Source organism: Delphinapterus leucas, chromosome 1 (assembly GCF_059928025.1).
Source record: "Delphinapterus leucas isolate spDelLeu-1000000601 "Yukka" chromosome 1, BTC_Dleu_Yukka2, whole genome shotgun sequence".
Lineage (NCBI taxonomy): Eukaryota > Metazoa > Chordata > Mammalia > Artiodactyla > Monodontidae > Delphinapterus > Delphinapterus leucas.
The window spans coordinates 132,856,933-132,879,062 of record NC_143129.1 but is presented as its reverse complement, the minus strand read 5'-3'; the positions used below and the strand labels follow the sequence as shown (position 1 = coordinate 132,879,062).

Sequence of the window (22,130 nt, the reverse complement as noted above, 5' to 3'; positions counted from 1 at the left end):
ACAATCCAAATCCACTCATCGAAGTGGTTACAGTTAAATATTTTTACTTACCTGATATTTAAGCCAATGAAGTTTGTCCATGTGAAAATGTAATCTCCACCAAAGACCATCCCGATATAAGTTACTAATATATTCTAAAAAGAAAAATGGCAATATACTGTTTCATAGGTTTAACTGAACTTTTTCAATATTCATATAAACTCATCCATACAAAGACCCAAACATATATCCTTAAAATACAAAAACAAATAAACAGAAAATAACAAAATCCCAACGACTCTAAAATGAGTGTAGTATGAGCATGAACATGAACTAATTAAAAAACAATGACATCAGTCTCTTCCCAGTCTCTCTCTGAAAGCTAAATGCTTTCACCCGATACTGAAGAATACTAAAAAGATTATCAAACTTTCCCTGCCCTGTGGCACGCGCTGACATTATCAATCTAGATAGAAAAGCACTGCTATTACTAGGGGCAGAAAACACCAAGGCACGTTTAGCAATCTCAGAGAAGAGTGCTTTTTTCCTCCCGTAGAGGTAGCAGTTGACTTGCCAGGGGAGAGTGAAGAAGGAAAATCTGCTTACATGCAAGCATCTTTCCCTCTTTCTTAAAAAGGAAAAAAGGGATGGTGGGGAATTTACCAACTCAAAGACTGTTTCTAGAGCAATCTTCCTTGGCACCTTAAAAAACCACAGGGGAAGGCATCTCAAAGTAGCGTACCTAAAATCACCTCTCCCGACTCCCTTAAACTCCCAGGTGTAAACATCTTCTGCTTATCTCACTCCCTTTTTGGCTTGTGAGATCTTAGTTCTTAGACCAGGGATAGGACTGGGCCCAGGGCAGTGAAAGCGTCTGGCTCCCTTTTAATTATCCTCAGGCCGTAAAGGTGATATAAAGTTTTCCAGGGCTTCCCTGGTGGCGCAGTGGTTGAGAGTCCGCCTGCCGATGCAGGGGACACGGGTTCACGCCCCGGTCCGGGAAGATCCCACATACCGTGGAGCGGCTGGGCCCGTGAGCCATGGCCGCTGAGCCTGCGCGTCCGGAGCCTGTGCTCCGAACGGGAGAGGCCACAGCAGTGAGAGGCCCGCGTACCGCAAAAAAAAAAAAAAAAAAAGAAAAAAGTTTTCCAAAGTTTCATCTCTTATTCAGTTCTTCCCTAACCTCTCTTCTTTCACATTAAGTCATTGCCTCCCTCTGTGCTATTACAACTGCCAGAAACGGTAAATGTCACAAATATTTTTAGTACCTGGGCTCTCTCCGATTAGACCTGTGAAGCAGAAAGTATAGTGCCACAGTGTTTTTAAGAAGCCAAAAACAAACTTCAAAATTATTTTTTTAATAGAGTACGCTTTGAGAGAGCATTCAAAATTATGTCAGCCTCTTCTAGGTCTAAGGATGGAGACAGCAAGTTATTTTAGAGCAGATTTTCTTATTATTTGAGAGGAAAAAAATAAAATTAAATACCATGTAACAGTAAACAAGGTTGGTAGGCAACTTGGGAAAATGTGTAACAGGACCTCTTGGAATAGAGATCCAGGGAAAAGAGAGATTAATTTGCATAAACTGCCCAAGAAACTTCAGAAAGGGAAAGGACAGAGAACTCAACCCTTGCTGCTCAAAATCAGTCAGAAGTTAGAAAAACTTTTTTTTTTTAATATTTATTTATTTATTTGGCTGTGCCAGGTCTTAGTTTTGGCATGCGGTATCTTTAGTTGTGGCATATGGGATCTAGTTCCCTGACCAGGGATCGAACCCGGGCCCCCTGCATTGGGAGTGCGGAGTCTTAGCCACTGGACCATCAGGGAAGCCCCAGAAGTTAGAAAAACTTCAAGTATATATTAGGGTATCCTAACCAAGGTTTTCTATCAGAAAAGACACTCATGTTCCCAAAGTAGAACTTACCAGGAAGCACAGAAGAGTCTGCGCTGGTAGCTCAAAACTAAGACCGCAATCTCAGCCTTTAGCATACCTGAGACTCAGCTGGAAACCCTGATGATTTCCACGTCCTACTTTAGAGATTCTGATTCAATACATCTGAGGTGAGCCTAGGAATTTCCGTGTTTAACTAGCTCTCCTAAGTAATTTTCCCACCACACTCAGGCGAAACAAGTAATGCTGACCCAAGGGTTTATGGGGTTAGGATCCTCAAGCACAGAAGGAAGCTTGAAGCCTGCTGGGGAACAGTAACTGAGCTACAAGGGTTGTAACTGGGAGGCTAATGAAAGAAGCTCCACTGTGGCCTGAAACACTCCAAAACAGCAAGGACATCAGGGTACTCCCATCTGTCTGAAGGTATAAGACATCCTTTAATAGCAAAACCACATGGCCGTGAGAAGCAACAGCAATTATAAACCACAGCTGACCCTTGAACAAAGCAGGGGTTAGGGGTGCAGTGGAAAATCCGACTGTAACTTATGGATGGCCCTCCTTACCTGTGATTCAGCATCTGTGGATTCAACAACCACAGATGGTGCAGTACTGTAATATTTACTACTGAAAAAAATCCGAGTATTAAGTGGACCAGAGCAGTTTAAACCTGCATTGTTTAAGGGTCAACTATAATCAGATAATCCATTTTTTCCCCTCCCTCTAAAGTCTGGAAGTAAAACTGCTCCCTTTGGACTAAGTTCATACAGTTCTGTGGGAAGGAAGAAATATCAAAAGAAAAGTACTGGCCTTTATGTTAATGAGAGCATGACTGTATTTGTACCCCATGCTAATAATGATAAAGAACGTACACTAAGAAATTCTAAGCAAATAGGTTTAGTTATCTGCTAAATAACTTTCCCTCACCATCCTTCTTCTTGGTTAAAAACATGGCACCAACTGTTCTGTCTCTCATGTTCTGTTTTTATTCTGAAAAGGCAAGTCATCTACTTTGCTCTTGAAGCACTCACTTTACAAAAACCGAAACAGGGCTGAGAGCTAATTTGGGGGCTGAAACTGTCTCAGCCAGGCCAGGCCTTTGAATGCCTATCTCTAGCTTTCACGGGAAGTCACACAACTACTTGTTATAGTTTAATTTAGAATTCTATTCACACCAAACACTCCAAATCCATGATTTGAAGACACAGACCTTCTGAAGTTTTAACCCAAATCTAGCTTCTAAAATGAGGTCAGGCAGACACAACTCCACTGGGGGTGTAAAGGGAAACATAGCAGAACAGTACAAACATTGCCTCTGCAACCCCTTCCGTCGCTATTGACAAATGGGGCACCAGAAAGTAAGTTCCAAGGGCAACTGCACTCTTTCCTCCAAATGATCCAGGACCTACCTCTATCTTGCTTTTCTTAGAAAGCAAGCCTACCTCACTAATTCTTTTGGAATTCAGGGATGCTGTGGCCTCTTCCATCTTAAAGCACCAGAATCACAAAGTCAGATGAAAGAGGCCTCAGGCTTCAAGCCACTAACTGCAGCTCAATATTCAAGTCAGCTTGGCTCTCCTGGCTGAAGACAAATGAGCCTCCCTCAAATAAAATGGATCAGGAGGAAATGACATCACTGGAAATGTCAGATACAGCTTTTAAAAGTGGGCCATTTAAGGTTTGGCTCACGCTTAGGAAAACTCGCTGGATTAGCTTTTGGCAGGCATCCTTTTCCTACAGAACAGCCAGAACTCAGCGAGGCAGAGAACAATTCTCATTGGGAGTTAAAGGGACAAAGCTATCAGAACCAAGCTAGTCATCTGCTCTGTGAGAAACAGGGCTGACTCTCCTTCCTCTGCTCTGAGATGACACATTCTCCTTTTCCCATACTCCTCAGGCCTAAGTTGCCTGGAAGTAGAGATGATGCTTTCCCTGGGTTCTTAAGGATTGTTCTAGCAACCACCCCACAAGTCGTCAAACTACCAAGGCAACACATGAGGAAATAATAATGATGGGGCTTAAGGCCACAGCCAGATGTATTTTAGAGGAACACTTTTCAAATAAAGAAGGCACCCAAAAGAGAACAGTATTTTTTCAACTCACCTTAATACAGCCAACTATTGTAGTTGTAAGAGCAGAATTATACTGAGTGCAGAGTACTGTGGCATACATCAAGATAAATCTGGAAAAAAGAAGGAAAAGGTATCTTATAAGTAAGATTCAACTGCTGATTTTATAATAACCTGTAGCCAAGAGAAACAGTGTTGGCCATGCCAGTACATTCTACTAGTCACCCACTGACTGTGAGCTTTCCCTACTTCACTGCTGCTTATACTGCAGCTTCAGATTTTTTTTTAATTTCATTAAAGAGAAACACATGTACATTTAATGATCAGGTGCTTTTCCCAGCTACCGCACCAAAACCTTGAAACCACCATTCACAATCATGAGTACTCTTTTTAAATCATAGTCTTAATTCACCTAACCCAGATAGAAAGCTCAGGACTCACAGACCCTGGCTCAGGTGTACATGTCACTGTGAGGCCAATATGATTCCAGACCAGGGTGAAGGCAAGAGAGATTCTTAAGGATGGAAGAAAAGCAAATGAGAACTACTTTAAGAGGGGATATAGTTCACTTAACAACAAAGTGGCAGCAGTCAGCAGCCCCAGATTTTACAATGAGGCTTCGAAGCCTGACTCAGTACCAAGGTATCACGTCAACTTTATTTTGAAGCATCCAATCACTATGTACCTAGCCTGTGCCAGATCTGGTCACAAATATCGAGCAAAATGACTGGTTGAGGGAAAAAAGCATTAGGGATATTTGGAGGTGAAGAGAAGAGGCAGATAACAGCACATTTGCAGATACCCTCTTGCCTTCTACAACCTGGCAGGGAGAAGTCAGCCCTAAATTCAAAGGCTGCCACTGCTACCTACTAATTCTGCAAACTTAGACAATTTACTTGAATTCTGGGCCTGCTTTCTCACAGGTAAGGGACAACAATATCTGTCAAATGGTCAATGTAGAAATAAAAGTAAATAATGCATGTTGAAATATAGTGGTGCTTATCACATACTAGCTTATTGGGTAAATATTAGTTTTTTTCCTTCATCCTTCTAAGCATGACTTTGAGATCAGTTTGGTAGCCCTGAGGGCACATTCCCAAGGGTGGTGAAACCACTTGAATCTGGAGGTTTATCCTAAGCTGATACACACTCAAGAGACAGAACAGGATACTAAGGAATGAGGCAAAAAGACACTAGAACAAATCTGCCTCGAAAAACTATCTGTTAACAAGGCAGCAAAGGCTTACCCCATCACACAAGAGAGGGTGAACTGCAGAAGAAAGAGGGTGTCGGCCCAGCCTTCAAAATCCATTGCCTGTAATACACAAGAAAGCCCCGGACTTTAGAGCAGGCTCTCAACATCAGCCGTTCCACTCATTAACCCGACTCCTGTGCGCTTGCTCCCGCCACACTCTGACACATACATACATTTCCCTGCATCGCTCCAAGCATAGAGAGTGAGGTTCAAGAATGTAATATACATGGAGCTGAATCAACAAGCAGTTTTGTAAGGTTTTCTCCTTTCCAAAATATGTAAGGTGAGGGAGATTTTGTACTTCTCCCTGTTGGTACAAGGAAACTGATATCTGCTTGAAGGCACAAGCCATGTCCTACTAATCTCAGCAGTTTTCCCAGATGGCTGGTATTAAATAAAGGCTTTCTCAAACCCTAAAACGTATTTCTTCCCTGTAACGTGCGAAAGCTGAAGTACAGCCTTAGTTACACAAATTCAGCTGAGGTCTGTCCAGGAAGAATTCCTATTTTAAAACAGTTGATTTTGTAAAAGCAAGATTTCTGTTGTCCTGTTTGTTTTGAAGCCAAAAGCAAAGGAATGAATAGAAATGACAGGTGCATTGATCATCTCATTTCTCATCCAATAGGGAGGGTTTGTCTCTCAAGTACATAATTTCTCTTGCAATATGAGTTTGTCAGGCAAATATGAGAAACGCTCCACTTTTTCTCTCTCTGCCAACCTGTCCAGCTTCAACTCTTACCACTTCAACATAAATCTCACAGCTCCAGGGCTCCAGCAATACCAGGCTCCTTGTGGTTTATAAAACATAACCTGCAGTTTCAAACTCACATGCCTTTGCCTGGAATACCCTTCCCCTCTACATTCATCTGACTCCTGCTCACCCATCAAACTAGAAGCCAAGCAGCTCCTTCGTGGGGCTTTCCCGGATCAAGAACGCCTTCCTTTGTGCCTCATCAGGACTTCTCTTTAGTGCTCTTATCTTTCTGAACTGCAAATCTTTCTACACCACATCTACAGACTGTGAGCTCCCTGGTGGGAGGAACCACATCAAATTAACTGAATCACATTCCGAACACAGCATTTGACAGACAGTAGACATTCAATTTGTTTATGGTTCTTTGTTGAGGCGTAACATATAAAAAATAAAATTCACCAATTTTAAGTATGTAATTCAATGAATCTTGAAAAATATATAGTCATGAAACCACCATTACAGTCATGATAAAGAAATTTCGGCCTAAAACCATGAAACCTAGAAGAGAACACAGGGAAAAGCTCCTTACCACTGGTGTTGACAATAATTTTTTGGCTATGACACCAAAAGCACAAACAACAAAAGCAAAGATAAGAGGGACTACATCAAACTAAAAGGTTTCTGCACAGCACAGCAAAAGAAACCACCAACAAAATGAGAAGGCAACCTACGGAATGGGAAAAAATATTTGTAAACCATATGTCTGATAAGAGGTGAATAGCCAAAGTACATAAGGAACTCATATAACTCAACAGCAAAAAAAAAAAAAAAAAAAAAAAAAAACCAAACAACCCAATTAAAAAATGGGCAAAGGAAGTGAGTAGACATTTCCCCCAAAAGGAGGCACAAATGGACAACAGGTACATGAAAAGGTGCTCAACATCACTAATCAAAAGAAAGACGCAAATCAAAACCACAGTAAGCACACCACACCTGTTAGAATAGCTGTCATCAAAAAGACAAGAGATAACAAGTGCTGGAGAGGGTGTGGAGGAAAGAGAGCACTTGTGCGCTGCGGGTGGGAATGTAAATTTGTACAGCCAAGATGGAAAACACACACACACAGACACACAGACAATGGAGAATTATTTAGCCATGAGAAAGGAAATCCTGCTTTTTGCAACAACATAAATGGACCTTGAGGGCATTATGCAAAGTGAGATAAATCAGACAGAGAAAGACAGACACGGTCTGATCTCACACGTAAAATCTAAAAAAGCCAAATTCACAGAAACAGAGGGTGAATGGTAGTTGCCAGGGGCTGGGGCGTGGAGGAAATGGTGAGAGGTTGGTTTTACAACTTATAAGATGCGTAAATTCTAGGGATCTAACGTATAAGCATGGTATTAGAGTTAAGAACACTATATTATATACTTGAAAATTACTAAGAGTAGGTCTTAAGTGTTCTCACCACACACACACAAGGCAGTTATGTGAGGTGATGGCAGGGTTAACTAATGCTACTATGGTAATTATTTCCTAATACATAACTGTATAAAATCAACCATTGTACAACTTAAACTTACACAATATTAAATGTCCATTGTAACTCAGTAAAGCTGGAAAGAAAGAAATATTTACCACCCTAGAAAGTTCCCTCCTGCCCCTTTACAGTCAATCCCCTCTCCCATTTACAGCCCCTGGGAACCTCTGATCTACTTTCTTACTAGAGTTTTACCATTCAGTAATTTCATATAAATGAGAGATTGTACGGTATGTACTCTTTTATATCTGGCTTCTTTCACTTGACACAATGTGGATGGCTTGGTTCTTTCAGTAAATGCATCTTTAATTTTATAATGAACTGTCCAACTGTTTTCCAAAGTAGCTATAACATTTTGTATTCCCACCAGAACTGTTATGAGAGTTCCTGCTGCTCTACATTCATACATACATTTGGAATTGTTTCAGACCATCCAAGTGATTAAATAAATGGTAGCTCATTATAATTTTAATTTTTTTTAGGTCATGAATCAATTTATTGATCACAAATAGCATTCAAAAATAAAACAGAACAAAACAGAAAACAGGGTGTATTCCGTGTAACAAGAAATATTTTTTCATGAAATTTTGCCTCATTTATGTGTGCATGGGAGTGTATACTGAATCACAATATAATTATTATTTCTAACTGTATGTAGAGGTCAAACATTTTAAGAAATACTGGTCTAGGGGATCAAGTGTTAGTTTTAGGGTTATTTAAAATATTTATACACTGACATGAAAATTGTAGTTTATACCTGGTCGAAGCATGGCAAGACTCACACAGATAAACCGGAGTAAAAGGTATTACAGACCTAATACTTTTTTTTGGCTGCGTCGGGTCTTAGTTGCGGCACATGGGATCTTTGTTGAGGCATGCAGGCTTCTCTCTAGTTGCGGTGTGCAGGTTTTTCTCTCTCTAGTTGTGGTGCGCGGGCTCCAGGGCAAGTGGGCTCTGAAGTTGTGGCGCTCGGGCTCCAGAGCGCGTGGGCTCTGCAGTTTGCGGCACACAGGCTTAGTTGCCCTGCGGCATGTGGGATCTTAGTTCCCCGACCAGCGATGGAACCCAAGTCCCCTGCGTTGGATGGCAGATTGTTTACCACGGGACCACCAGGGAAGTCCCCAGACCTAATACTCTTGAAGAAATAGAATACATTCTATTTCACACACAGACACCAACATCTTTTGTCTTGAAACTTGTAGCACTTTCCTCTCTTATAAGTTCCGTTTCTTCTTCTTTTTTAAAACCTTCATAAACTGATTACTGGCTTTGAAGTCAGACCTGCACCCAGATCCCAAATCCAGCATTCCCTATGTGTATCACTGTAATTTTAATTTGCATTTCCCTAATCACTAATGAGGTTAAGCATCTTTTAATGTGCTTTTTTGCCATCAGTACTGTTTCTTTAGTGAAGTGTCTGTGCAAATCTTTTCCAAATTTTATTCAAGTTATTTGTCTTCTTAACTACTAAGTTTTAAATTAGCAGTTTTAAAAAATATATTCTAGATACAAGTCCTTAATCATATATATTGGGTTGGCCAAAAAGTTCCTTCAGTTTTTAAGTAAAAATAAAAGACACATTTTTCATTTTCACCAAGAACTTTACTTAACAACGTATTCCCTCTCTTGTTCCACTACCTTCTGCCATTTTCCAGGCAACTTCGTAATTCCATCTTCCCAAACATTTCATCTTTTTGAGCAAAGAACTGTTCCAGGTGCTTTTTACAAGTTTCCTGGGAATTGAAATTTTTTCCATTGAGAGAATTTTCTGAAGACTGAAATAAATGGAAACCCGAAGGTGCAATGTCTGGTGAATACAGCGGATGAGCCAGAACTTCCCAGCCAAGCCTTAACAGTTTTTGCCTGGTCATCAGAGAAACATGCGGCCTTGCGTGATCCTGATGGAAGATTATGCGTTTTCTGTTGACTAATTCCAGACGCTTTCATCGAGTGCTGCTTTCAGTTGGTCTAACTGAGAGCAGTACTTGTTGGAATTAACTGACTGGTTTTCTGGAAGGAGTTCATAATAGAGGACTCCCTTCCAAACCCACCATATACACATCACCACCTTCTTTGGATGAAGACTGGCCTTTGGTGTGGTTGGTGGTGATTCATTTCACTTGCCCCACGATCCCTTCCATTCCACATTATTGAACAGTATACACTTTTCATTGCCCGTCACAATTTGTTTTAAAAATGGAACGTTTTTGTTACGTTTCAGTAGAGAATCGCATGTGGAAATACGGTCCAGAAGGTTTTTTTCCACTTTAACTTATGTGGAACCCAAACATTAAAGTGATTAACATAACCAAGCTGATGCAAATGATTTTCAACGCTTGATTTGGATATTTTGAGTATGTTGGCTATCTCCCGCGTGGTATAACGTTGACTGTTCTCAATGCCTCGATTGATCACTATCAACTTCAACTGGTCAACCTGAACGTGGAGCATCTTCCAGCAAGAAATCTCCAGCACGAAACTTCGCAAACCACGTTTGAAACATTCGATTAGTCACAGCACCTTCTCCAAACACTGTACAAATCTTTTTGTGCATTGCAGTTGCGTTTTTACCATTCTTGAAATAATAAAGCATAATGTGCCAAAAATGTTGCTTTCTTCCCATCTTCAATATTAAAATGACTAGACAAAAATTCACCAATATCCATGTTTTTTTTAAAATGCAGGCTGATATGACAGCTGTCATACAATCTAACAAAACAATCTAACAGAATTGTTTTGAATGAAGTTAAAGACAACTAAGCACTACTAGAGCCATCTTATGGAAAAAACCAAATGAACTTTTTGGCCAACCCAATATATATGAATGCAATATATGATTATACAAGTATTTTCAGTCTGTGGCTTGCATTTTCTTAATAGTGTCTTTTGATAAACAATTTTAGGGCTTCCCTGGTGGTGCAGGGGTTGAGAATCTGCCTGCCAGTGCAGGTGACACGGGTTCGCGCCCTGGTCTGGGAAGATCCCACATGCCGCGGAGCAACTGGGCCCGTGAGCCACAACTACTGAGCCTGCGCGTCTGGAGCCTGTGCTCCGCAACAAGAGAGGCCCGTGCACCGTGATGAAGAGTGGCCCCCGCTCGCCGCAACTAGAGAAAGCCCTCACACAGAAACGAAGACCCAACACAGCCAAAAATAAATAAATAAATAATTTTTTTTTAAAAAAAAAAGAAAAACAATTTTAATTTTGATGGAGTCTAAGATCAATTTTGTGTTTCACAATTCTTGCTTTTTATGACTTTTCTATGAAACCCAGTGTAACCCCAAATCACAAAGATATTTTTCTGTGTTTTCTTCTAGTTTTATCGTTTTAGCTCTACTTCTAGGTCTATGATCCTTTTTGTATTAGTTTGCTAGGGCTGCTGTAACAAAGTATCACAAACTGAGTGACTTAAAAAACAGAACTGCATTGCCTTACAGTTCTAAATGCTAGAAGTCCAAGATCAAGGTGTCAGCAGGGTTGGTTCCTTCTGAGGGCTGTGAGACAGAATCTGTTCCACGCCTCTCCCCTAGCTTCTGGTGATTTGCTGGCAATCTTTGGTGTTCCTTAGCTTGCTGAGGCATCATTCTGGTGTCTGCCTTCATGTTCTCACGGCATTCTCTCTATGTTACTGTCCGTGTCCAAATTTACCCTTTTTATAACTGCACCACTGATATTAGATTTAGGGTCCACCCTACTTCCATTATGATTTCATCTTAACGAATTGCAATCTGCAATGATCCTGTTTCAAAATAAGGTAACATTCTGATACTGGGGGTAGGACTTCAACATGACTTTGAGGGGAGGAACAACACAATGCAACTCAAAATACTTTTCAAATTAATTTTTGTGTATTTCCTGAGGTAAGGGTCAAGGTTCATTTTTCTGCAAATAGATGTCAAACTGTTCCAGCACCATTTGTTGAAGAGATTATCCTTTCCTCATTGATTTATTTAGTTACCTTCAACAAAAACAACTGACCAAATGGTCTATCTGTACTTCTCGATTCTCTGCTCTGTTCCATTGGTCTATGTCTACTCTTAATCCAATACCACACCGTCCTGATTACAGTAGTTTTATAAAAGTCTTGAAATCAAGTAGATAAATCCTCCAACATTTTTCTTTTCTTTATAGAATTTTTTTTTTTTTTTTTTTTTTTGTGGTATGCGGGCCTCTCACTGTTGTGGCCTCTCCTGTTGCAGAGCACAGGCTCCAGACGCGCAGGCTCAGCGGCCATGGCTCACGGGCCCAGCCGCTCCGTGGCATGTGGGATCCTTCCGGACCGGGGCACGAACCTCTGTCCCCTGCATCGGCAGGCAGACTCTCAACCACTTTGCCACCAGGGAAGCCCCAAAAGATTTTTGGTTTTTTTTAATTGAAGTATACTTACAATATTGTGTTAATTTCAGGTTACAGCAAAGTGATTCAGTTATATATATGGTTTTTTTCAGATTATTTTCCATTATAGGCTATTACAAGATACTGCATAGAGTTCCCTGTACTATACAGTAAATCCTTGTTGCTTCTCTATTTTATGTAATAGTAATTTGTATCTGTTAATCCCATACCCCTAATTTATCTCTCCCCCCGACTCCCTTTCCCCTTTGGTAACCATATGTTTGTTTTCTGTACCTGTTGAGTCTGTTTTGTATATAGATTCATTTGCATTATTTTTTAGATTCCACATATAAGTGATATCATATGTGTCTTTCTCTGTCTGACTTACTTCAGTTAGTATGATATTCACTAGGTCCTCCAACATTGTTCTCTTTCAAATTTGACTATGATTAAGTCCTTTGCAATTCTATATAAATTTCAAAATCAGCTTAGCAATTCTACAAAAAATCCTGCTATGGGATTGGAACGGTGTTGAATCTACAGATCAATTAGAAGAGAACTGACAGATTAATAATATCAAGTTTTCCAATTCATAAACATTCATAAATATAAAAATCATTTATTTCGGTCTTTTAAAATTTCTCTCAGTACTGTTTTATAAAGTTTTCAGTGTACAGACATTGACATATTTTGTTAAATTTTTCCCTGAGTATTTCATACTTTTGAAGCTTTTATAAATGGTATTATTTACTTAGTTGCCAAGTGTTCATTGCTGGTATATGGCAGTACAGTCCATTTTTATATGCTGACCGTATATCTCACAACTTTGCTAAACTAATTAGTTCTAATCACTCTTTTCTAGATTCTTTAGGATTTTCTGCATATATGATCATGGTTTTTATAGAGATATTATTAATTCTTCCTTTATAATCTCTTATTCTTACCTTCCTGCACTGATGGGGTCCTCGAGTATAATGTTGAATAGAACATTATATGAGAGCAGACATCCCTGCCTTGTTCTCAATCCTAGTGAAAAGGTATTCAGTCGTTCACCATTAAGTAAAATAGCAATACATTATTTTGGTAGATGTCCTTTATTAGGTTGAGAAAGTTCCCTTCTATTCCTACTTTGCTGAGAATTATAAACTCATAAATGGGTGTCAATTTTTGTCAAATACATTTTCTCAAACTATCGACATGTTCTTCTACTTTATTCTTGCTAATAAGATGAATTGCACTGATTAACTGATTTTCCAATTTTAAACTAACCTTATTTCCTAAGATAAACACAACTTGGTCATGATTTAGTGTCCTTTTTATATACTGCTGTATTTTTTTGGACTATAGTTTTCTTCTCTCCTTGTAATTTTTTGTCAGCTAGTGGTAGAGGGTATGCTGGCCTCATAAATCAATTGGGAAGTGTTCTTTTCTATACTCTGGAAAATTTTATGTAGAATTAGCATTGTTTCTTCCTTAAACATCTTGTAAAATTCTCCAGTGAAGTGATCAGGGCCTGGAGTTTCCTTTCTCGGAAGGTTTTAAACTAAAAATTCAATTTCTTTAATAAAGATAGGGCTAAAAACTAGGGCTTTTACTTATTTTAATTAAATACAGCAATTTATTTAATCGAATAAGGCTATTCACGTTATCTATTTCTTCTTGAGTGAGCTTTGGCAGTTTTGTTTCTTTCATGAATTTGTCCATTTCATCTCAGTTTTTGAGTTTATGGTATATTGTTCATAAAATTCCCTTATTATCCTTTTAATATATGTAGGCTAGGTAATGATGTCCCTTTCTCATTCCTGATGTCGGTAATTTGTGTATTCTGGCTTTCCGTCCTGATCAATTGGCCATGGTTTAGCAACTGTACTGATCTTTTCAAAGAACCAGCTTTTAGTTTCATTGATTTCTCTACTGCTTTTCTGTTTCCTATTTCATTGATTTCTGCTTCCTTCTATTTACTTTGGGTTTAATTAGCTCTTATTTTTTCTAGTTTCTTAAGGGAGAGGCTTAGATCACTGAATTTAAATCTTTCTTCTTTTATAATACATACTAATTTCTAGTTTAATTCTGTGCTGATCAGCGAACATACCCTGTATGGTTTTGATTCTTTTAAACTATTACTACTTGTTTTATGGCCCAGAATATAGTTTATCTTGGTGAATTGTTCCATGTGCACTTGAAACAAACGTGTATCCTCTTGCTATTGAGCGGAGTGCTCTACAAACGTCAGTTAGGTTGGCTTGGTTGACGGTGCTGTTCAAGTCTTCTCTATCCTTAATGACTCTGAATTTGTTTTATCAATTACTGAAAGGAGAATGTTAAAATCTCCACTATAATCGTAGGTTGGTCTATTTATCCTTTCTGTTCTATCACTTTTTGCTTCATATATTTTGAAGCTCTCTCATCAAGTACATACACACTCAGTACTGTTATACCCACTAATATTAACCCTTTTAGCATTATGGAATATCCCTCTTTATGGTATAGTTTCCTTTATGCTTATTCTATTTAAGGTTTATTGAGTTCCTTGTGGGCATAGGTTTAGAGTTTTCATCAAATTTGGAAAAAATTCAGCCATTATTTCTTCAAATATTTTTTTTCTCCCCCACCCCGCCCCTTTTTCAGGACGATACTTACACAAATGTTAGACCCTTAATATTATCCTACATGTCACTAATAATCTGTTCGTCTGTCTTCTAGTCTTTTTTTCTGAACTTCATCTTGAATAGTTTCTATTACTATTTGTTTAATTCACTGAACTTTTCTTGTATAGTACCTAATCTGTTTGATACCTTCTGCTTTATTTTTCAATTCTGATTATATTTTTCATCCCTAAAAGTTTCACTTGGGCCTTTTTTTATATCTTTCTTTTCTCTCCTCATCCTTTCTCAACAGTCTTTCACTGCTTTCAATGTACAATTCAACATCTGCTAAGTTCCGATCATGTGCCAGGCCCCATGGTAGGCCTCAGAGCACTAAGCTGAAGATGGTTTAGTCAAGTCTGCTGACAGTGAAGGGACAAACGGCAGCAATAAAAACGTACCACCTTATATTTATGGAGCACGTTATGGTTTACAAAGTGCTTCCGTACATGGCCTGTCATTTGATTCCTACAATAGAAAGGCCAAGCCTTATTATTCCCAGAAGACAATGAGTGACTTACTTCAGGTAACACAGCTAATCCATGGTAGACTTAACATATTTCAAAGCCCAATGTTCTCTACACGGAGCATTAAATTTTATTCAGAAAAATGCCCCAAATATTTAGTGCACAGTCCCCTTTGGGAACATAATAACTATATAGAATATTAAAATAAATCTCAAGAACATAATTCCATTTATATATAATTCAAAAATAGAAAAATAATTCTCACGGGATTTTTTTCTTTCCCTAAATACTCAGCCTGTCTCTGGAGAAAGCCAGTCTACGGGACAGGCAGCCTGTTGCCTTCCCCTGCTTTGCCATAGGAATGGATCTTTGGCAAGCAGCAGACATTTGAATGTATAGCTGCAGGATAAATATGACCCAAACAGTCCTACAGTACAAAGGAGTCCACTCTCCTTTTATTATGCCATAAAGATGGCATAATAAAAACAATAAAAGCTACTGCTTATTAAGCTATTATGCTCTAGGCTCAGAAATATTAAGTAACTTTACCAAAATTATTCAGCTAGTAAATACCTGTTCAGCTCCATAACCTTCATCCTGCTATCTGGACTACTGGGGAAAACCAAAGACAAGGCAATATATTCTGAATTTTCTCCTAGATGGTTCCACATGGTTACTGAGTCAAAAAGCGACAGTTCTAACTCTATCTCTGCCATTAATTTTCCATGAGGCCATCATAAAGTCATTTAACCTTGCTAAACCTCTACCTATATTACAAATATAGAAAACTACTCCATCTGTCTCTTGTGAGAATCGATCGAGAGAATAAAATACAGACTCTTTAAATGTATACATAATTTACATTCAGAGAGATTATTCACTTAAACTTCTATCACTGTTATCTCTCAGTGATAGATTTACAAGCGAATTTTTCTTCTCCCTAAGTTAGAAATAAAGAAGGCACGGTGAGAATGTACTCTGTTATTCAATTTTTAAACAAAACAAAACTTCTGCCTCTAGAGAAAACTGATAAAGAGCCACTGTGAAGAAAATGACCTGCTTGGTCATTCTGTGTGGCACAGAACTAGATGGGCTCTCTGACACAAGGCCGGCAATTTTCAGTGCTGGCTGAGTGCGGGCTGTGATTACAGACTGAACATATAAACGTGCTTTCTAAGGCTTTCCTTCTGTTTTGAATGAAGCCTCTGGTTCTACAGGTGCTGATAGTGTAACGTAATACACACCACAGGCATGAAAAGAATGTGGCATAAGTAATGGGCAAACAGGTCATATGGACCTACCACTTCCTAAAACTAGGCATTTGGTTTAAATAAGACTTTCAGTTAAATAAAAATATTTAGAAAAAAACTTTAATGAAAAAAATGTGTTCTTTAGTTGCTTAGGTTAAGGAAATTAAGAAAGAAAGGGAGACTAAGATTAGGCAGTAATCAGTAACATAATGAATAAAATCTAGTGAAGGTACACCTGAAACTAATGTAATATTGTAAGTCAATTACACTTCAGTTTAAAAAGAAAAAAAAATCTAGTGTAGGGATACAATCAGATTTTGTCTAATCAACTAGCTCTAATCGATGGATCTGCCTATCTGGACCAGTATCTTGGTGAAAAGTCTGAGGCTATGTGCAGGCTTAGCAAGAAAGTGCTGGGACAACTTGGCAATGTCTACAATGCCACATTAGCACCAAATCACCACCCTAATCTAGTGAAAAGCAGGGAATAATTTCAACATGTACCTGAGTCTTAGATGCAACCATTCTCACTCCCAGGAAAATCTGTTGCCAATTTACTTGAGATGTGAAATAAAATCCAAAGCATCACTGAGACATTTTCTTATGTTTGGATACCTCCCTGCTTACTATAAAGACTAAAATTAAACAAACCACTTAGTCTTTGGACTTCATGGTTAAAAGAAAAAAAAAGGTTAATGAATTCTATTTTGAAAATTCATTCCCCAAAAAACTCTTGAGAAAGGAACTGAATCCTTAGCCTAGAAAGTAAACTGCCAGGACACCTGCTAAGGCAGAAGGTAATGTCAGTGGTGTAAATGATCTGCATGGTTCCCCCCACCTCGGAAAAGTTAGACAAGTTCATGCAACCAGTGGTCCTAGTTAGCAACCCATCTTCTGCACTACTGTAACCATCTGCCTGCCTCCTGCTCCTAGTTGAGAAAAGGAATAAGAACCCACAGATCTTCAATACCCCTTCTTGCTAGGTTCTACTGCCTATGTTAAAACCTACATACCATGTCAAAACTACATACTCCAGTACTAGTGTCAATGGGGTCACTTACTCTTATTTGAAAAAAGCATATCCTCAAAGGTAAGAATGGCTAAAAACATTACTTTGTCAGTCAAACAATATAAAGGCAAAGAGAAAGATCTAGTCATTCACAAATAAAAAAATAACTGATCCAACCCACCTGTATTACATTTGAGAATACCAAGGCCCAGAAAGCCGGAAGGTCCTGTCTCTATGTGGAAAGAACACTTCAGGGTTGAGAATCAGTCTGTAATGATCCACAAAGGGACCCAGAAAAGATTAATAACTCTAGACAGGCTAAAGCAACAGCCTAAAAATTCATTATTTAGTAGTAATGCTTAGTAAGACACCTCCTGGTAGATGATCTGTGCAGGAATTTTTCCTGTAAAACTCATCTGAGCCGTGTAATCTAACCAGTGATATAATGAAGACATTATACAGTGTGCCAGTGCCTACAGTGCTGGCCTTGTGAGAGCTACAGCAAGGGGTCTGTTCTCCCATCCCTACATGAGAACACCTAGCAGGGTGTGCTGTCAGAAAGTCAGACTCCAATTCCTGAGACTCTGAATCACTGGCTTTGTGCTACAGACATTCCCTTTTGGAGGCAGCGACTAACAAGTTTAAACACAGTCTGTCCTTTGGAAAGTCATTAGTCAATTGATGCTTGTTCTGCCTTTATCTATGTTAAATAGATATCTTTGGTTAACAGTAAGCTGGCTTTTGCGTGATACATAGTTTTGTTTTGTTTTTTTTTGGCTGTGTTGGGCCTTCGTTGCTGCGCGTGGGCTTTCTCTAGTTGTGGCTACTCTTCGTTGAGGTGTGCAGGCTTCTCATTGCAGTGGCTTCCCTTGATGCAGAGTATGGGCTCTAGGCATGTGGGCTTCAGTAGTTGCAGTATGCAGGCTCAGTAGTTGTGGCACAGGGACCCTAGAGTGCGTGGGCTCAGTAGTTGCAGCTTGTGGGCTCTAGGGCGTGCAGGCTTCAGTAGTTGTGGCTTGTGGGCTCAGTAGTTGTGGCACACGGGCTTAGTTGCTCCACAGCATGTGGGATCTTCCTGGACCAGGGATCAAACCCATGTCCCCCGCATTAGCAGGCAGATTCTTAACCACTGCACCACCAGGGAAGTCCCATGGTTTTTTTTAAAAGGAGAATGTTTTAAAGTTAGAAGACATGTGTCTAAAAAAACTAAATGCTGGATATACTGGTTCCTTCGTTTCTGGTAAACCTGGGACGTTGAGAACTTAAACTTTTTGAAAAATTACACGCACATATTTGGTTTCTCAGAATGCTTTGCCAAGGACCTTAGTGCTCATTAGGATGAGTTGTTCAATTGCATCTTGCCTTTCAATTTTTATGGTAATTTAGTTTTTTCTTCCTTGGCCTTCAATTCTTGCTTAAAGGCTGTGCCAGCTCATCAACTGCTTTATGTAACTCCTGCTTCCCTGGGGAGCTGATCTTTCAGAGCCCTCTTATTGGATTCCTGCCCTAACAGAGGGAAGTTTTCCCTCCTCTCCCTACTAAGGTTAACAGTGGGATTTTGAGAAAAATAATTTGGATCTGATTTTGCTTCAGTTTGAATCCTGGGTCAAGAGTCTGCAACTCTGAACAATGAGAACAAATTAATTTGTCCCACCTCCCCCAGTTATTTTAAAATTTATAATTCATCACAGGATAGTCATTACTTATAGAAAAAACCTTTATCTTTTTCTTATTTTCCTTTTATAAAATGTAATTTAACATACATTCATATGGTTCTACAATCAAAAAAATATAAGAAGACAAATAATGAAAAGTCTCCCTCCCACTTCTATTCTACACTTACCCTGTTCTCTCTCTCTCTCACACACACACACAAATTGGTGGTTACTTTATTAGTTTCATGCATATTCTTCCACAGTTTCTTTACTTAAATAGTAAGTAAATTAAATGAATGTGTATATATATTCTTATTTTTCCCTTTTTATTTTACTCAAAAGTTAGTAAACCACATGCACTGTTTTACACTGTGCTTCTTCATTCAACAACTTATCTTGGAGATCTTTTCATTCAGTACACAGAGAGCTTACAATCAAAAAAGCTCTGGGTCAGGAAAGCCAAGAGCGCAACAGATGAGAGCAGTTTATCAGCGCAGGTTATCAGGAGGCAGCTGGGCTCGTGCCAGCTGTCAGAACAGCAGCCCAGTCTCCACACTGGCGTGCGTCCTACTCCTCAGAAACACTGTCTCAGTCCCGAAGCACGCCCTACCTAGAGAACCAGCCGACTCAGTGGACCCAGCCTACTCGGTTACCACATGACGAAGTGGGCCTGGAGAGCAGAAGGGACTCATCCAAAGTCAGAGAGTGGTCACAGACAGAACTGGAGTTTGCTGGTCTTTTGCATTCTGGCCCCAAGTCCTCTCCACTGTACCACTTATGTCACAAACTCTTAGGGACGTGTCACTGTCTGCAGAGTAGCTTGCAAATTCCTGTGTCTGGCACTAGTCCCAACTTGGAAGGAAGCAGGCTGTGGGACGGCAGGAAGAAGGAGACACTAGTCATAGAGTCAGAAAACCTGGGCTCTCGCCCTGAGCCCTCTTTGGACCCAGTTCCCTCATTTGTGAAATAAGGGTCTGGAACCACATGCTCTCCAAGGAATCCTCTAAGGGCTCCAAAGTCGTTGACTTCTACCTTCTAACCACGTGGAAGAGTCTGGTCCTTGCGGCTGGGCCTGTGCCCACGCTATTAATTCCACCTGGAACGTACCTTTTGTTTTTCTGCCTCCACGCCTTCCAAGGCCCACTCTGACGTCTCCTGATATTTGCCACTCCAGAAAATGCTCCTTGTGAACAAGCTCCTACCTCAGTCATTAGAGCCTGCTCTTCCCTCGGCCTAGACTACTCCCTCCAAAGAGCCACACAAACTGGTCTCTCAGTCCACTCAGTTCAGTGTCTGCTCAAACGAAGCTTATAAAGATGCTTTCCCTAATCATCTTATCCAAAACAGCACTTCCCCAATCACTCTTCTCCTCGTTTTATCTCTCTTCATAGCTCTTATCACACAATTTATGCTTAGTATATCTTACCCCATTGGAATGCAAGCTCCTTTGAAGCAAAGACATGTCTTTTTTTTTTTAACTTAGAACAGCACCTGACACGTAATAAGCACTCAATAAATATTCACTGAGTGAAATAAATAATTATTTGTAAACAATTAAGTAACAAGAAAGCCAAGCTTCAGGGACTCCACTTCTAATACTAATCTGAGATATTTCTCCCATTCAGTAGCTTGTTCTGTATGCACGCAAGTCCTGAACGGGGGGAAAAAACAAGTCAGGGATGCAGCAAGTGGCTTTGGGAGATAGATGTGGTCAGGCAAACAGCAAGAGATCTCCCTGGAGTCAGAGAGGCTGGTTTTAGGGAAATTCCCTGGCAGTCCAGTGGTTAGGACTCTGTGCTTTCACTGTCGAGGGCACGGGCTCGATCCCTGGTCAGGGAAGTAAGATCCCACAAGCCACAGGATGCGGCCAAAAAAAAAGAAAGACTGGTTCTAGTGCTGAACTCAGCCACCATGTAACCTCAAGCATGTCCTTAACCTCTATATATCAGATAACAACCTACCACACAGGTACACAATGAGGATTAGGGAAAATGATTAATGTGGAAGCATCTTATCAGGCATTGTGCAAGGCATCATACCCTATAGGTGAAGTATTACTTGAAGGTCAGAAGTAGGCTGAAATTGTTAACATGGGAACAGCTTTATTTAAAGATAAACTGTTGGGACTTCCCTGGTGGCACACAGTGGTTAAGACTCTGCGCTACCGAAGCAGGGGACCCGGGTTCAATCCCTGGTCTGGGAACTAGCTCTCACATGCATGCTGCAACTAAGAGTTTGCATGCCACAACTAAGGAGCCTGCCTGCTGCAACTAAGACCCAACACAACCAAATAAATAAATAAAAATTTTTAAAAAAAAGATAAATTGTCACGCCAGAAAAGTGTCCATTCTTTAAAAAAATACATGCACATACATGAATGTTTGTCCACTTATATGTACACGTATTTTGAAGGGAAAACCCAAGCCTAAAAGACAAAATGAATATGAACCTGACTTACTAGAAAACACTTACCTGAAATCCTGCCACATATTCCACTCTATAATGTGAACCCTTTTTGCCAGAACTTCAGACAAACAACCCACTGACTACTATGAAACTGAACCTTCCAGTGGAAGAAATCAACTGCAACCTCTCGTAGGATACTATGAGCCTCTAGGATGCACTAGGGCATCTATGGCTTCCACCGACTGCTTCTGTGCTGATTAATAAAAGCAAACCATTCAACCACTTCTGTAAGTTATATCTCTAACAACAACCCCCAGAACAGGTTAGCATTACTTGTTGCAGTTGGTGGGTAAGAAAACCAAGCCCTATCTCCTCTAAAAATCCAAGCTTGATATTTAACCCACACCAGTTTCTTCCTAACCTGAATACTTACAGTACTGACTGACTGACGGGCATGCACTTTGGTGCTGGATCTTACACCATCTCTGTAGCATGTCAAATGTCTTTCTTGTGTGGCAAGGACTATGTTGTATTTCTCATATATTCCCCAAAGAACTTAGCACAGGGCTTTCTTACCACAAGGAAGATGCTCAGTAATACTGAATTGACTGAATCTGAAATGAACTTAAAATAAAATTGTAGTAAGCACACAAGGAATTTAGGAAGAAAGGAATTTAGGAACAGAATAAAACTCAGAATTCTTGGAGTTCCTAAGTTCCAAATTTAATTCATAACCTACCAAAAAATACTGATTATTCATATCATTTGTATTTTCATTCTGTAGGCAAAGCTCCATGAGATAGGCATTCCCTCTCCAACAAGGAGATGGAATTGACCACTTCCATTTTCCAACCCACAATGACCCCAACACCTTTCCCACAGAACCGGTAACAATTACGACCCTGATGTTGACAGGTCTGCTCCCCAAGACAATT

The 22,130-nt window shown here is 39.7% G+C and overlaps 1 protein-coding gene across 3 annotated transcripts in view; it reads right to left on the bottom strand.

The window, feature by feature from the left end:
- Positions 1 to 22,130, bottom strand: part of SLC35D1 (solute carrier family 35 member D1) — a 54,852-nt gene that overhangs the window by 18,973 nt on the left and 13,749 nt on the right. For all 3 annotated transcript variants that reach the window (XM_089921315.1, XM_089921307.1, XM_022581147.2), the window contains 3 exons: positions 5,184 to 5,251; positions 3,971 to 4,049; positions 52 to 134 (listed from right to left, as the gene is read on the bottom strand). In XM_089921315.1, coding sequence (XP_089777441.1) covers positions 52 to 134; positions 3,971 to 4,049; positions 5,184 to 5,251 — 230 coding nt within the window. The remainder of the gene's footprint in view (positions 1 to 51; positions 135 to 3,970; positions 4,050 to 5,183; positions 5,252 to 22,130) is intronic.